The sequence below is a fragment of the Miscanthus floridulus genome, chromosome 7 (genome assembly GCF_019320115.1).
Source record: "Miscanthus floridulus cultivar M001 chromosome 7, ASM1932011v1, whole genome shotgun sequence".
Lineage (NCBI taxonomy): Eukaryota > Viridiplantae > Streptophyta > Magnoliopsida > Poales > Poaceae > Miscanthus > Miscanthus floridulus.
Genome location: NC_089586.1, coordinates 110201271 through 110217637, shown reverse-complemented (window position 1 = coordinate 110217637; position 16367 = coordinate 110201271). Strand labels below are relative to the sequence as shown.

At 51.0% G+C, this 16367-nt stretch overlaps 2 protein-coding genes across 2 annotated transcripts; one reads left to right on the top strand and one right to left on the bottom strand.

The window, feature by feature from the left end:
* Positions 1 to 1061: 1061 nt before the first annotated feature.
* LOC136467546 (tubby-like F-box protein 5) lies at positions 1062 to 4591 on the bottom strand. The gene is made up of 4 exons (XM_066466298.1): positions 3450 to 4591; positions 3262 to 3349; positions 2094 to 2226; positions 1062 to 2006 (listed from the first exon to the last, which is right to left on the bottom strand). The coding sequence occupies exons 1-4, from the start codon at positions 3849 to 3851 to the stop codon at positions 1334 to 1336; spliced, it is 1296 nt and encodes a 431-aa protein (XP_066322395.1). The 5' UTR covers positions 3852 to 4591; the 3' UTR covers positions 1062 to 1333.
* A 5327-nt stretch (positions 4592 to 9918) lies between these two features.
* LOC136467545 (pheophytinase, chloroplastic-like) lies at positions 9919 to 11876 on the top strand. Its single transcript, XM_066466297.1, has 6 exons — positions 9919 to 10087; positions 10175 to 10288; positions 10392 to 10530; positions 10694 to 10864; positions 10970 to 11228; positions 11354 to 11876. Exons 1-6 carry the CDS (start codon positions 10003 to 10005, stop codon positions 11732 to 11734), a joined length of 1149 nt encoding a protein of 382 aa, XP_066322394.1. The 5' UTR covers positions 9919 to 10002; the 3' UTR covers positions 11735 to 11876.
* The last annotated feature ends 4491 nt before the right edge of the window (positions 11877 to 16367 follow it).

Here is a 16367-nt window from a genome sequence, read left to right as displayed (position 1 = left end):
TCTCGCCCAGGAAGAGGACAGCCATAAAAAGGCCTTCCCGATGAAGCCGAGGGAGATCGCGCATGCGCTGCAGTCAGTCCACCGTCACAAGCACAGTCCGCGCAGACGGGGCGCTAACATCCATGGAGCGGCATATGTCCGTCGTGATGGAGCGAAATGCGCCGAGCAGCACCTGTTCCTCTCAGACGGGTACGAACAGCATCGAGCGGACAGGGAAGGGTTCATGAGTCATGAGTCATGACATCGCCAGGATACGGAAAACATGAAAGCAGATACGCGGGCACCAAAATCGCCGAATATCCGCGAGCAACTGCTTCATTCATGCACTCCTTTTGTTTTTGTGTGTGTGGCAGCAAATAATACAAGCCCGCTGCTACCGGGGTGGTGGTGCTCTCCTCATGATTGGGGACCGGGATGGCAGTTCTGTACAACTCCGCACTCCGTATGCAACGCACGAGATGCAGCATCCAGCAAGGGCCCCGTAAAATGCTCCCATTTGCCATTTCACGTCACAATCACAACATGAGTAGGGTGCCAGAGGAACAGACAGCGGCATGATCCCCGGCAACCAAGTGCCGATGTACGAACTTCTGGCAGTGTTGCATTCTTTTTTTTATGGCCGTCGATCCATTTTCTTGAAAACATTCGTCTTATCTACGGCTGAAGATTGTTTATCCTCGAGGACAGTCGAGAAGAACGCCGGCTATGTTATCAAAGTAGGAGAACAAGAACCCTCGTTGTCTTTGTCGTGGCCACTTTTAGTGGGCCTAACGTCTCCGATGAAAGTATCACCTATCACCCTTTCGTTGGTTGGTTTGTGGGCTGATGCTGGTTTATTGTGAGAGGAAAACACTGTTGACTAGCTAGTTTAGGCTGGCTAAAACCAACAAGCGAACAGAATGATCTGTCTCCAAATGCTGGTCAGCGGTTTCTTTTACAATAGCTTGCTTTGTAATATGGGAAACTTTTTCCCACTGTTGTATTGTGCCTTAATTTATATACAAGCTGCTGTTGTCAAAAAAAAAACTAAAGCGTCACGTTTCAAAAATGAGAGCAGAGCGAGCGAGCAAAATGGTCACAACGTCCATTATCGATACGGCAGTGATATTTCACAGCCAAACATCCCAACAATAATAATACATATAACAGTCGGATAAACCAGGTCGCCCAAATCTCTTCCAATGGCCACAGATGCCATTGCTCATCTTCACCTCACCACAAGCTAACATTTCGCCTGGGCAGAGGCCCAGCATGGTAAGATCAAGAATTTACATCGCCCAGGAAGAACAGACATACATAAGCCACCACCACCCGGATTTTATACTAGCGTCAGTTATTCGCAGGCTGGTTTGGTGTCGAAGCTGGTCAGGCAGATTGCGAAGGCCTGGAACGCTGAGAGTGGGTACCGGTAGTCCATGGTGAATATATCCTTCCCGATCTTCCCGAACTGGAGGATCACCTTCTCCTGCTCTGCTGCTGGGATGTTCAGGGAAGGATCAACGGAGGCGACAAGCTGGAAGTTCTTCACTGATGCAACGGTGACGCGCCCCCGGAAGTTGAGGCACCAACACTGCAGCTGCTCATGCCACCGCGGGGCTTTATTCTTCAGAACCAGAGGTGTTTCGTTCGAGCAGGCCGGTCCGGACAGATCAGCGCTGAGGCTTGTTGAAGAAAATTCTACAGCCACTTTCTTCCCTTTAGTACTAGGTGAAGTGGACACTGGCTCATCAAGCGACTGGATGGTGCCGGTAGGGGTCGGGGCCTTCCCACCCTCCTGAATGCACTCAGCTGGTATTGAGTGCATGGTGCATTGCATTCTCCTTGGTCCCCTGTTGCGTAGGACGGTGAGCTCATAGGTGACAGTAGCAACATTGTAGTTGCCTAGTGGCAGTCTGGGCGATACTTGTTTGGACTGCCTTTTGCTTGGTTTATTGTTTGGTAGAACTACAGCATCAGGAGGATGCTGGCTATCAAAGATTGTGAACTTTGTGCCGAGGAAGTTTGGCCTGATTTGTGAGAAACAATGGGAGGTTAGAAGGTCACTAAGACAAAGGACAGTCATGCCACATAAATTGACATAGTAAGAAGCTTACTTCAGTTTGCCAACATAGGTGCTACTAGAGTGAGAGAAATCATCAGAGACCAGTGAGATCACAAAAGAAGTCCTCGTGGCACGCCTGACCTTACGAGCTGCAAGCAATAGCTTGTCGTTTTCCACATTCATAGCTGCATAATATACAAAGTTATCAGTAAATGATGTGTGATCATATTGAGTCAGAGCATATAAGCTTAGTATAAGTGTTCTGTCTAAATTATTGTAAAAGTACTATGATCAAGATTTATATCCTAAGCAGGACGTGGGGGTGTTAAACAATTCTGAATGCATCCTACTACTCAATGTGACGCCGGAGTTTTTAGTTGACAGGACCATATCCACATTAATAGGGGGCCAAGGGAGTAGATATCTGTGCACATCTAGCACAAATAGGAATGTGCAGAGAAGTATGCATACCATGGATAGTCCACAATAATGACTAGTTGCCTATTCTAGTAAAACATAATGCACCGTTCTTCCAGCAGTTGAGCTCATCTTTGGGCCCTGCTATGTTTGCTATGGATGCAAGGAAAGTAACTTCAATGTGGTCAGAAAGGTATGTTCAGTCTGTACCAGATGCTCACATAGTTCACTAGTTACAGTTGGGCTTCTTTCTCAAACCAGGTTAGCAGCCAACACATTCTTGCAGAGAAAAGAGATATTTATTCGATTGTTTCGGATTGTAAACGTCTAAGGTGAATTTTTGTATAGTATGCTCAAACTGGCAAGGTAAAAAAACATCCAGGCATGGAAATAGCTGTGAGATCAATGCTCTTGCATGAAGTAGAAAATATTTTGACACATATGACATATCAAAGAACGGAGCCATTTTGTTGTTCACCTGACTTGATCCTAGCATTTTCTCTTCCATGACGTAGGAAATCTTTTGACATATATAAAATAACAGACCATTTTGTTGTTCAACAGACTTAAACCTAACATTTTTTTATACAAATCCTATGACACTTGATCAACTAAATCAACTTACCATATTAGATGATCATTGCAAGGACATGTTTATTCAGGCTTTTGTTCTTGCAAATTGACAGTTGAACAATGTAGCCATAACTAGAACACTTCATCTTGACGCAGACAAATGGCTACAAAAGAGATAAGAACTACTGAACAAGAACGCTATCTTTCGACAGCCAAACATGATAACTTACATGGGCTGAGCCCTAGGTAGAGTAGATATGTGGATGTTGCCCTCTCCCTCCTCACAAAACACTGGACCGGCAGTTCACGAGGCCCCGGCTGCGCAAAATAAAGTTAGCATCAAGACCTCCTGATTCTCACTACACCTTAACCAGCAAACTTCACATGAATCATGGATATCAGAGAACAAGGCACATACCTGCTTAAGGGATATGGGGAAGGTGATCCTGCCGCACTCCTCGAGCGTCTTCACCACCTCCTTAGTCACCTCGCGCCACGACCGGCAAACGGCCGCGCACGCCACGACCTGGCGCCGCGCCGGCCACGTCGCCTCGCTGGACTCCACCCTCTGTATCACATCCAACAGCAGTTCCGGAGGCAGGTTCGCCCACCGCCCCTGATGCTGATGCTGATGCTGCGGCCCCTCCTGGCCCTGCCGCTGCTGCTGTTGCTGCTCCGCCCACAGGCTAGGCCAAGAATGCCGCGACCCCGAACGGCCGTGGCCGGCGCGCCCGTCGGAGCCGCTGCCGCCGCGTCTCGACATGCTCCCGATACCGTCCCTCATCTCCTTCAGCTCCCGCACAATGTTCTTGAGAGACATTGCAGCTTACGGGCAAGTTCCTTTCGCCTGCGACGAAAGAAACTCCTAATGCTCCATGGCAAGATCCGCCATAACTATAGCGAATCTAAACCCCAAAGTAGCGGGGGAAGGGGCTCATAAAGTAGTCGACATCACTCCCGCATCTACCCCAACAAAAAAAAAAAATCGACCTTTTCCCCCAAGATTTGAAGCACGGAGCTCCCAAGAACAGCTCAAGAAACCCAAAATTTGGGCGGATTAGTGGAGAAGGCGAGCAGAGATTCCCCCTTTCTCCTTGTGGCAGCTCGGATCTGAGGGAGGCAGCAATGCAGTAGGCTAGCAGCAAGGAACGGGAAAACTTTCTCTTGGATGGCCTCGAGATCCAAGTTTCTCCGGCTCCGCGGCTCGAAAGATGTCTTCCAGCTCAAGAACAGATCAAGGATCCCCTCTGCCAACCGTTACCATTCCAGCTCCTTCTCCCTTTTCTCCAGGAGCTCCAGATCTCCCTCCTCCCCCTATACGCTGTGGATTTCTGCTTCCACCTTCCAGCTCTATCGCTCTCCACTCTCCAGTGCGCCAAATAATGAAATCTCTCCTTCAGCGACGGTGCCGCTCCTCTCTCTCTCTCCCTCTCTCTCTCCACACTGCAGCTCTTGTGAATTCTGTGCGCTTGTGTGTGTGGCCGTGTGGGTTTGTGAGGGCAAAGATAAAAGGGTCCGGCAAAAGTTTGGGCGATTTTTTTAAGCACGGTGGGGCAGCTTTTGTTTTCTTTCCCCGAGCTTTCACTTTTCAAGGCGTTTATCGTTCCTGTGCGGTACTTGCAACTCATCAACTCCCAAAACTCACAACTGCCCAACAAGAATCCTATGCGATACTGTGACTCCAGTAGCTCACGCTGTCCACAACTACTCGTCCACGACTCCACTCTACCAGCCGCTGTTCTGGACTTCTGGTTTTGTCGAAAAAAAAAACAAAAAAAAAACGCTGTTCTGGTTTGCAGTTGAACAGCGCTGGTGAGGTAGTACCAGGACAAGTTACTCCATGGTAAAAACTACTTTTTTGGGTGTTAAAAAAGTCTTCTGGGAGAACGGATGGCCAAATGTACAAGGCGAGATTGTGAGAAGGGTACGGGTACGACGGCTTGGAGAAAACTTCACCTCCGCCAATTTCATGTTGAATTGAATACGTGTAACGACATGCATTGCGTGGTAATGAAAAAAAAAGCTGTGTGACTGCCAAAGTAATGAAAAAGACCAGAATTGCGTTGCATGGTAACAACATGCGTCTAGCATATTACATGTGTGTCTGGCGTGTCAAGTTTCGACGTCAGAAGATTTATGTGCGTACGTTTGTGAAAAAGGCGACGTTCGTGAACTTCTGGCCGGGTAGGGAAAGGCACGTGTGGTCGTAAAGTGCATTTCATGGTGCTCTAGTAAATTACGTCCTGATCTTACGGAATATGTCCTGGACCGAGAAATTTCCTTGTAGTTTCACTCCATGAGCCCACGGTTGCTCATTTTGGTGGCTGGCTGAAACTTCAGTACTTCTGCCCTAAAAAAAAGGCAACTATAATAGAGCGAGATGTCCTGGGAAAAATCTCAATTAGTTGATCCTGCTATAAACACAAACTTTTTTTTGGCTCTTATAAATGTTCCTTTTGAATCACAAACACCCAACACGTTCTTCCAGTGGATTATAATACTATAATACTGCTCATTTGCACCCATTACTCTACTCAAGGTATCTAGCACGAGCCATCACGTCACGTATTTTCCTTTTTTCCAGAAAATCACATCATAGATCGAGCAAGTTGCTTGCACACCCATGTGATCAAAACGCCAAGCTCCCTCAGATTTATGGAGAGGCCACAATGAAGAAATAAAAGGTCAATCAATCAAGGGGCTATTGCGGTCTTGCCCCTACTTTGACGTCCGGCTGTGATTTTATCCTTGCTTTTGTCATCGTTGTGATTTTACCCCTGTTTTTTGAAAACGAAGCTTAAGTTTACCCCTATTCCGTGAACAACAGGTAACAGTGTCAAATGGGCTCATTAAAGACAAGTTTGCCCATGCGAAATTGCCCCTGCTTATCTGAATACGTTGTGTGTTTTACCCCTGTTTGGCAAACAAATCACATCACCGAATACACAGTTAGCTAAATCGCTCCACCGGTAAAAACTCATTCCTACAGATTGATACTAATTTTCCTCCGGACCAAATCACAGGAGCTGGACGCGACGCCGCACGTGAAGTTGCCGCCGGCGACGAGGAACTAGAAGGAGATCCCGAGCGCCGGCTCGTACAGGGTGGTGGTGGACCCCCCGAGGCTCCAGCACACCACGGTGTGGTTGGGCCGGCGGAGCGCGCACGCGTGGGAGTCGCCGACGGCCAGGCCATACCCGAAGAGGTCCCTTGGCAGCGCGTCGCCGGCAGAGGCGTTCGCCGCCGCGCCGACATCGTCCGCGCCCGAGCAGAGCGCGGCGCCGGAGGCGAGGACGGTGCATGCTCAGAAGCCCCCCCCCCCCCCCCGCGGCGAGGTACGACGCGGCGGTCGCGTTGGCGAGCCCCGCCTGCACCGCGCTACCCTGCGGGCCCCAACATCGGACGGCCGTGGATGCGTTGGTCTCGACGGCGCAGGTGAAGCCGTCCCCGGAGACAAGCGAGCGGAACCCACCGTCGCCCTGCGCGGGGAACCGGTCCCCGTCGTGCCACCATAGGACTTTCCTGGTCCCGGAGGTGGGGGTGTTGGCTTCGTAGGTCGCGACGTGGTCCCCGCCGACGGCGAGGTCGGCGAGCGAGTCGGGACCGTTGTAGAGCCGGCCGTCGTCACTGGATCCACCGCCAGAGATCGTGCCCACCATGGATCCACCGATGAAGGACGAGACCTCCCTGGATCCGCTGTCAGGAAGCGCGCCGACCATGGATCCGCCACGGGGGGTGGGGGGCGCCCGCCATGGATCTAGCCGCCCTCCACCGGATCCAGCCGCCGGGGGGCGCGGCCGCCATGGATCCGGCCGCCCTCCACCGGATCCAGTCGCACAGGGGCGCGCCCACCATGGATCCGGCTGTCCTCCATCGGATCCAGCCGCCGGGTGGCACACCCGCCATGGATCCAGCCGGATCCGAGGTGAGGGAGAGGGGTTGCGCCGCCCGCTGATGGAGGAGAGCCGCGCTCCATCCCGCCGGTGGAGCCATGGAGGTAGGGGAGGAGGGAGGATCCGTGGCGCCACCCGCTGCTGCTGCTGCTTCGTGCCGCCGGGAGGGGCCGAGCCGCCCTGCGCCCTGCCCGACGCTAGATCCGGGAGGAGCCACCGCTGGGAGCTAGGCCCGCGCTCGCGGCAACCGCGCACCACCGCGGGGAGCCGTCGTGGGGGAGAGTGGAGGAGAGAGGGAGGGTTGGGGAGGGGGCGCGTCAGGAGGGGAGGGGAGGGGAGGGGGCGTGTCGGGCGCCGGGAGGGGAGGGGAGGGGGCGCGTCGCTGGGGAGGAGACCGGAGGGAGAGAGGATGGTAGAGGACGGGGGATTGGGAGGGTATGAGCGGATAAGGGTACTGTCGTCCTTTGGTCTTACTGGCAGGGGTTTTGTTGTTTTTTTATTTATTTTTATTTCAAATATAACTAACAGAGTTAAAAGTAAGGATAAACTGAGCCTTAGTAGTTACAAAGCAGGGATAAAATCACAACGATGACAAAAACGAAGGTAAAATTATAATTGGACATAAAAGTAGGGATATATTAAGGGGGAAAAAACGCAGACAAGGAATTTTCCTGAACGGAGCACAGGAATCAAACTATCAGCTAGCAGCAGCAACACCGATCCCTCTACTGCACATGATAGCAGATGATCTGGTTGCACTCTTGGTGAGGGTGACAGCTCGTTGGGTTGCCATTGCCATCATTGCATTGCATCATCGCTTGCTTACTCCGCATTCAATTCATGGCATCGACATGGGCACTCGCAGGCGAGGGCCGCGAGAGCATATTCATTCATTCCATCCCATGCCATGCCATGCCATGCCATGCCGCTCCGCTCGTATGCTTTGTGGCGTTGTGTGTGGTGACCACACCTAGGCCACACCATCTTCTCGCACGCCCCGCTCGTCCGGATGCCGGCGGCCAATAACTCGTGCGCCATGTTCAGGCAATCATCTCCTGTAGGCCGGATCAAGAAGCAAGGTTTTGCTAACACACAATGATATGATAGGCAGGGGGTGTAGTGTATGCCATATATTATGGCGTTGGTGACTCGGTGTTCCTAATCACCAGCTGGACAGCTACAAATGACAGTGTGGAAGTTTTTCAAAAGGGGTGCAGGTCTATGATATGATGGTCAATTTTCGGCGGAAGCACATGCATGATGGCCCATGATCTGGAAATATTCTTGGATTTTGCACGTCATGAGGACTCCTAAATCCTAATCATGGTCTGCACTGCACAGTCGTTGGACCATCTTTTCTTCCTGCCCTTTTTGACCGAGCAACGTTGCAATCGCAAGGGGGTGGCACTGCTCAAAAATTTTGCGTTTAGGATCTGTACCCAGTGACATTTTTTTTTTTTGCGGAACTACCTAGTGTCGATTCATGAAATCACATCTTTTTTGAGGGAAAAAGAGAGTTCTTCGTGTAGCTTTGCAGTTTGCAGTTGCACCTGTCGACGGGGAAAAAATCTATGCATTGAATATGCGCTTAGCTTCCGTGCATACATGCTCCCATGTTGTTTCAGCCTGTTTGCTGGATCGTAAACGATCGTAAATTTTCAATCAGAATAGTATTTTTCTCTCATACCAAATCAGTCAGCAGTAATAATCCACGACGATCGTTTCAGCCCCAGCCGAACAGGTTACAGTAGTTTCATATGAGCACCACGCAAAAGGTCTCTTATTTGTCGCAAAGTCACAAAGTGGTCTCAGTCTTTCATATAGTTTATTTATTTATGCCTCGACGTTTTTTACTTGGAGGAAATTTATAGTTTTATACTGTTTATTACTTATTTCCCGCCACCACTTAACTCTAATAAGTGGGCCAATATGCATCTGGACCCACTTGTCAGTGCTTGGACAGGCCAGAAACACCTTATGCTCGTCTCGGTGCTGATCCTCCCCGCCGCGAAGTTGGTAGTGGTTTCTCAAGTGGAGGTGTGTGGCGCTCAGCTCACTCATCCGGAAATACTGTGCGCTCTTCCCTTCTGGTCCATGCGTGGCGATGCATAAACTAGTGCTTCGCGGTTCGCGCCGAGTCCCCTCTTTTTCAAGCGAGCGCGAGGCCCCCGGCTGGTGCCGATGTACCATTCACGAGCTCGGCCGGCGCCTAGAGATTCTCGACGGCCATGAGGAGGAGCAGTAGCAGTAGCAGTAGCAGCGGTGCTGTTGTCACTGTTCTTCAGAGCTGAATCGTGCGTGTGTTGCAGCGAGCCCACATGTGCAGCAGTGGCGCAGTACCGAATAGCACGCGAGTACTGTAGATTTGGTTCTGTTTTTTTAATCGCGTAGTAGCAAAGAAAATATTCAAGGTCTCGAAAGGTTGTAAATTCTGTGCAGAGAGCAGAGCAGAGCGTCGCTCGTCTCAAGAAACTTGCTGAAAAAAATCATCACCTACTCCCTAGTTTATTTCTGCAATTCCTGTTCGTTTCTCGTATTCTTCGTGTCCGTGCTCAGCGAAATCGCGGGCTATTCACATTTTCCCGTCTTTTGTTCGAGGAAAAAGTTCACATAACCTGGAAGATAACGTGGAATTTTTCTGTGTGTGGCAGTGGCGCGGCTCAAGATTGGAATGGGCCCGCTCCGTTCATCTGCAGGCCTCTCAAACCACGCGTGGCCCAGCCGCGGCCGGCGAGCAAGCCCAGTTTCGGTTCTCACTTTCTCACACGCAAGGCGCCAGCAGACCGGTAGTTATTTCGCGGCAGCGCGGATCCATCAGCCAGCCCACCCCAGGCAAAGAAACCTCGGCCGAGCCGCACGGCCACACCTGCCGTTGGCGCGTCGCCTCCCTCGCAAACTCTTTTGGCCCAGGCGCGGCCACGGCACCCCGATCGCGCGCCGCGCCACGGTGCACCACACGATCCCCAACCCAAACCTATACACACACCAAGAAAAAAAAAACGAGCCTTCATTCCCGTCCCCCTGGCCCAGTCCTCTGTTCCAGCGTTTCCGCCGCTCTCCAGAAGCTCTGCCTACCCGATGTCCGTCGCGTCCGTGGCCGCCCTCCGGACGGCCGGCTCCGGCCGCTGCCGCGGCGCGGGTTCCCCGCAGGTCGGCCTGAACGGTGGGCGCCCTCGTCTCTGCCAGGTCCGTGACACTCTAACTCTAAGCAATTGTATTGGCTGATCCTTGCGGCCGGGGCCATTGGCAGGGGGCAGGTTCTTGATGATGCAGAGGAGGGAGCTGGTGACCAAGGCCGGGATCGCGCTCGCCGTCTCCTGCTCGATGGCAACTTCTTCAGCCTCGGCCAACGGCTCTGCTCAAGGTATCTGCTCAGGAAGGCGCTCTCAAGTCTGAGCTGTGCGGTTCTCAAATTCTGTCTGCTCTCGGCATCGTCAGCGGCTCCGTTTCTCCTGTCGTGCGTGCAGGGCTGGAGGTTTTGCCGTTCAAAGCGGACGGGTACAACTTCTGGACGTGGAGGGGTCGCCGGATACACTACGTCGAGCAAGGCGCCGGGCAGCCCATCGTGCTCATCCACGGCTTTGGCGCTTCTGCCTTCCACTGGAGGTTGGTTATTACGGGGCACGCACCGAGACAAGTTTGGATATCTGAAGTTCTGAATGCTATGTAATGCATTGGAGCTGCCAGCAGCGACACTGCGCGATAAGAGACAGAGATCGACAACGCATGGTACTGAATATTGATGTGCTGTGACTGTGGATCAATCCAGGTACAACATCCCTGAGCTGGCCAAGAGGTACAAGGTGTACGCGATAGACCTGCTGGGGTTCGGCTGGAGCGAGAAGGCGCTGGTGGACTACGAGGCCACCATCTGGATGGATCAGGTCTCCGACTTCCTCCGGGAGATCGTCAAGGAGCCTGCCGTCCTTGTAGGCAACAGGTACGCAACAATCCACTGATACATGGCATTTGAGCTTCAGAATTCAGACGGTACATGCCTGATGAAACAAACATTCGATCAACACTACGATCATATATATACCAGCTTGGGAGGCTTCACGACACTGTTCACGGCGACCGAGGTGCCGGAGCTGGTCCGGGGCGTCGTGCTGCTCAACTCCGCCGGACAGTTCGGCGACCCCAACAAGCCTGCCGCCGCACCGGCCGAGGAGGAGGAGGAGGAGGGCAGCCCGCTGTCCAGGTTCATCGTGAAGCCGCTCAAAGAGGCCTTCCAACGGGTGGTGCTGGGTTTCCTCTTCTGGCAGTCCAAGCAGCCCGCCAGGGTCGAGAAAGTCTTGAAAAGCGTAACGTTCACTCAACTTGATGTCTAAATTCTAATCGCATCGGCTGCTGCCATGCCATGGCATACCAAGTTCATCAGCTGAGATCGTCGTCTGTCTTGTCTTGTTGCTGCTGCGAAAACCTGCAGGTGTACATAGACTCCAGCAACGTCGACGACTACCTGGTCGGCTCCATCACGGCGCCGGCGGCGGACCCCAACGCCGGCGAGGTTTACTACAGGCTGATGTCGCGGTTCATGTCGAACCAGAGCCGGTACACGCTGGACCGGCTGCTGGGGAAGCTGTCGTGCCCGCTGCTGCTGCTGTGGGGGGACCTGGACCCGTGGGTCGGCCCGACCAAGGCCGCGCGGATTCAGCAGTTCTACGCTGACACCGCCGTCGTGCACCTGCAGGCTGGCCACTGCCCGCACGACGAGGCGCCGGAGCAGGCCAACCGGGCGCTTCTCGAGTGGCTCGCGGCCCTCGACGCCCGCGCCAAGCCGGCCGAGCCCAGCCTCCAGACCGTCTGATCGATCAGGCGTCAGGGGCTTAGCGTACATACACTAGCCAAAGAAGTACAATTTGGTGACCGTGTGCCTGTGTAGCATGTCTTGTAGTATAACCGTCGGGTTCATAAACTTGGGTTCCTCGGGGATCGGTTTCTGCGCCAAAGCTCGGTCCAAGAGTCTAAAAACAACAGGGCAAAGGAACGGTCCAGCAACCAATCAGAGGGCCAGGCCCAAGAAGAGCAACGCCCGCTCCTCGGCTACTTCGGCCCACCTTTCCGACCGGAGCACTCAATTCAGGCTTCAGCCGCCTCCGGACGGCCTCTCCGGTCGGAAGGTCTGCCCGAGCCCTACTTCCGACTCTGACCCCGCGTCCCTCCGACCGGGAGTTCGTAGGAGCCTTATTTCCGACTCCGACCCCGCGTTCCTCCGACCGGGAGCTCGTAGGAACCCTGCTCACCGCTCTTCTTCGACTGGCGCACTCAGAGTCGACTGGAGCCATCCGACCGGAGGCGCCCCGTTCAGTAGGAACTAGAAGACGTGCGGAGAAAGGCAAGGCAAGGCTCACAAGTCAAAACCAGTGTACCAGAGACCATGCCCTGCATGAAACAGTACTCTGCTGCCACCCTGACACAAACAGTATTGTATGTGCCACCATCTCCCCCTACAGTATTGTAGGGGCCGCTGAAACTCTCATACGGTAAGCCCCCCGCGTGTCTCTAGACATCGATCGCGGTATGGGCACCAGGATTTGCCATACCGGATGAACATAGCGCGACTCCTCACATGCCACTAGACATCAAATAGTATTTGTTGGTACCGACGTCCATCCTTTCTGAAGAATATACCACGACCTCCCGTGCGCATCCGATATTCTACAGCGACATCAACAGTGTTGGGGGCGCCTACCATTATCCAGTCTTCATCAGCGTGGGCAACAAGGCTTAGAAACATCTGTACCCTCTCTCACTCACATGTAAAGCCATCCCCTTCATCTATAAAAGAGGATGCGCTCCCTCCAACAAGGAGAGGTCGACTTCTTCAAGTTCAGACTAACTAGATCGATAGCTCACAACCCCTCAAGCACACGCTTGGACTTCTAGCTCATAGCGAAGTTCCGGTTGCCCTTGGCCCTTCCGGTCGGACCCAACCGGGCCTCTTGAACACCTCTCATTTCTCCTTCTCGTTTGTAACCCCACTACAGACTTTGAGCACCTAGGCTCAGGAATAAAGTCACTGACCGACCCCGACTGGACGTAGGGCACGTTGCCCGAACCAGTATAAATCCTGTGTCATTGAGTGCTAGGCCATCTCCGATCACAACATACGACAAAACTATAAATATTCACTAGTTGGTCACTTTTTACACCGACAGTTGGCGCCGTCCGTGGGAAAGACGCTATACGTTCAACACTTTTTGATCATCGGATGACCCATTTCTTCACCACCCCCGCCGTGATAGGCTCGGGCGATACGATTCGCTTCGGCTCGCTGGAGTTCCCCGCACTCTCGCCCGTCGGGACGCGGATTCCACCCGTCTTCGAGCCATCCCAGGCCTTCATCTTTGGAAGCCTAGACTTCATCGCCGACCGACTCGGCGTACTCCACCTCCGCGAGGAGGCTCACGACCCGGCACCCGTCGGAGGGACGTTCTCCATCGACTCCGGGACACGTGACTTCGACGGTGAAAGGATCTAGGATGTCGCCTAGAGGGGGGTGAATAGGCGTTTCTGAAAAATCAACACCTTTAAAAGCGGAAACGATTAGTAATAGGAGTTTCCAAAATGGAAACTCCAAATCAAAGTAATACAACCCCTCACAAGTTAGCCACAAAGTATATAAAAGATACTAGATAAACCTAGGGAGCCAAACAACGGCAACCAAAGAGTTGAATCAAAATGCACTAGTCAGTTAATGTCAGAAGTCCCGACAGTTTGGGTCAGAACTTCCGACGTGTCAGAAGTCCCGACGTTTGGGTCAGAACTTCCGACGTGTCAGAAGTCCTAACAGTTTGGGTCAGAACTTCCAACGCAAACTGTCAGCACTTCCGACCCCTATGGGAAATGAACTACAAGTGCTAAAATGAACTTTGTGATGCCGATAACTTACAAACCCACTTCCTAGTGGTAAGGTAAGGTGTTGGGTCACTCTCTTGACGTTGATAAGCCACCACTCCGTAGATCGAGGCCCAAACCCTAAGGAATAGCTAGAGAGAAGGAGACAACCAAATACAAGTAATTTCGAGTAAATCACAACAACAACAAGCACGCGGGAGACAAGAATTTATCCCGAGGTTCGGCAGCCCCACAAAGGAGCTCCTACGTCCTCGTTGTTGAGGTGACCACTTAGGTCGGAGTCTCTTCCACCTCCTTGCCTCACTCAAGGATACCACAAAGGTCACTTGAGTTTCTTCACTAGAAAACAAGGGTAATACAAACTTCCCAAGGCTCTTCCACAAGATGGAAGCTCTTGGGCGACGTCTAGCCGGCTAGGAGAAAATCCCCAAGAGTAACAAATGCAAATCAAACCGGCTTGACGAAGAAATCAAGTGCTCAAGCTTGCTCAAAGTGTTTTTCTCACTCAATCCACTCTCCAATCACTCAAACCCTTTAGGAATTGAAGTTGGAGGCAAAGGAGAGAAGAGTGGGGAGCCTAGAATGCTTGGGGGCTGTTTTGGCCGAGTGTTCGTTGCAATGAAATGAGTGGGCAACGATTAGAAATGAGGAGAGGGGTATATATACTCCAAGGCAAAAACTAACCATTCAGATCTACATCGGGAGTTCCGACGCAGATCTCGGGACTTCCGACGTATGAAGAAAACACTGTTCATGCGAGGTCAAAGTCCACTTGAGACAGCCAACGTCGGGACTTCCGACGAACGTCGGGACTTCCGACGGTCGGAACTTCCGACAAACGTCGGGACTTCCGACGTGCACAGTCAGCAGGTCAGTAGAACCATCGATGCCGGGACTCCCGGCTTGGGTTGGGACTTCCGACTGTCGGGAGTTCTGACTCACGTCGGGACTTCCGACATCCACAGTCATCGCATAGGCAGTGACTGGGAGTCAGCACTTCCGGCAAGAGTCATGACTTCCGACTGTCGGGAGTTCCGGCTTACGTCGGAACTTCCGACATCGACAGTCACAGAAAATTATTCTTTGTGCTCGTGAAGTGCTAGAGTATCTCTCTTTTGATTTAATTATTATGCTTGAGCACTCTATCTTCCTCAGACCACCTAAACTTACATCCCTCTTAATAGTACGGCATACCTATTAACTCAAGATCAAAAGAAAAACGAAATTAAACCTTTTGAGTTGATCTTCTTTAAATTGATGCCGTGTCTTTCAATCTTCATCAAGTGAGGGTGCCAACATGTCAATATTGATCTTTTCACTTGAGCATAGCCATCTTGAGCATGTGACTTGATTCCATTCATCAAATATGAATAACTCCAAATGCATCAAGTCACTTTAATCAACTTGTCCAATATAGATTTGATCCTTCACATCAATATGACCATCTTAGCTTGATTAGTACCTCAACTAAATGCAAGTACTTTCTTCTTCACCCTAGCTAGGTTCTTTGGCCGCCAAGCCGTCACTTGCCCTTCACCCTTGCTTAGTACCTCAAAGCCTTTCCTTGCTATCTTCACCATCTCAAGCCATTAAGTCATATCTTGTGTTGAATCATTCATTCATATGTATTATTATCTTTTTCATTTCAATTTAGCAAGCTTCAAATATAAGACCATTCCATATGCAATCCCTCATGTCTCATTAACTAATACTCACGAGCTTGCTTTCACATAGTATATGGAAATCCCACAATAAACAAGCATTTGCATGAATTCCATTTGCATTGTTGTCTTATGCTTGAACTAGATTGTTTATACAACAACACATCATTTTGGCTTTCATTAAGTACCTATGAGATAACCTATTACCTGTCCACACTTAGCAAACGGGTTAGTTCTTTAATCACGTTGTCATTCAATCATCCAAAACCCACTAAAGGGCTAGATGCACTTTCAATCTCCCCCTTTTTGGTGATTGATGACAACTTGATTAAAGCTTACAAAATGATATAAACATTTAAACTTTTGGGTTCAATGATTTATGAGAGGCTCCCCCTTAATATGTGCTTATGATTAGAATTCACAAAATGACCTCAAATGTCAATTGCACATACTAGAACATACAGGAGACTCCCCCTAAATCATTGCATCCGTGGGGTGCATGTGTGTGTGACAAAATTAAACCGTGATGCATATGACAAGATATATCACACAAGAATAAATATAAAGGCATCACATCAAATATTTTCATTCTAGCATGCATAGTCCTTATGAAAATAAATATAACACATGTAATTCACACATAGCACTCATTACACATTTTCTCAAGTCCAGAAACCACCGATATATAAAAAAAAGATCATATCTCAAGAGATATATAGATAAAGCATAAGTGAGTCTCATCTCTCACATGATACAATCTATCTCAAATCCAAGATACATCAATGAAGCTCAAAAACAAGAAATGACAGCCTGCAGTACATATCTTCAGGTACAAAGATAAGCAAATGAGACTACCTTGAAGCTTTAATCAGTCTCTCTCCCCCTTTGTCATCTATCACCACAAAGGTCCAACAATGACAT

Excerpts from the sequence above, each read along its gene's own strand:
- LOC136467545 (XM_066466297.1), top strand. The coding sequence starts at position 10,003 with ATGTCCGTCGCGTCCGTGGCCGCCCTCCGGACGGCCGGCTCCGGCCGC. Across the intron at positions 10,289-10,391 it reads GGCCAACGGCTCTGCTCAAG|GGCTGGAGGTTTTGCCGTTC; the intron begins GTATCTGCTCAG and ends TCGTGCGTGCAG. Across the intron at positions 11,229-11,353 it reads TCGAGAAAGTCTTGAAAAGC|GTGTACATAGACTCCAGCAA; the intron begins GTAACGTTCACT and ends GAAAACCTGCAG.
- LOC136467546 (XM_066466298.1), bottom strand. The coding sequence starts at position 3,851 with ATGTCTCTCAAGAACATTGTGCGGGAGCTGAAGGAGATGAGGGACGGT. Across the intron at positions 3,350-3,449 it reads TCCCCATATCCCTTAAGCAG|CCGGGGCCTCGTGAACTGCC; the intron begins GTATGTGCCTTG and ends TATTTTGCGCAG. Across the intron at positions 2,227-3,261 it reads CTACCTAGGGCTCAGCCCAT|CTATGAATGTGGAAAACGAC; the intron begins GTAAGTTATCAT and ends TATATTATGCAG.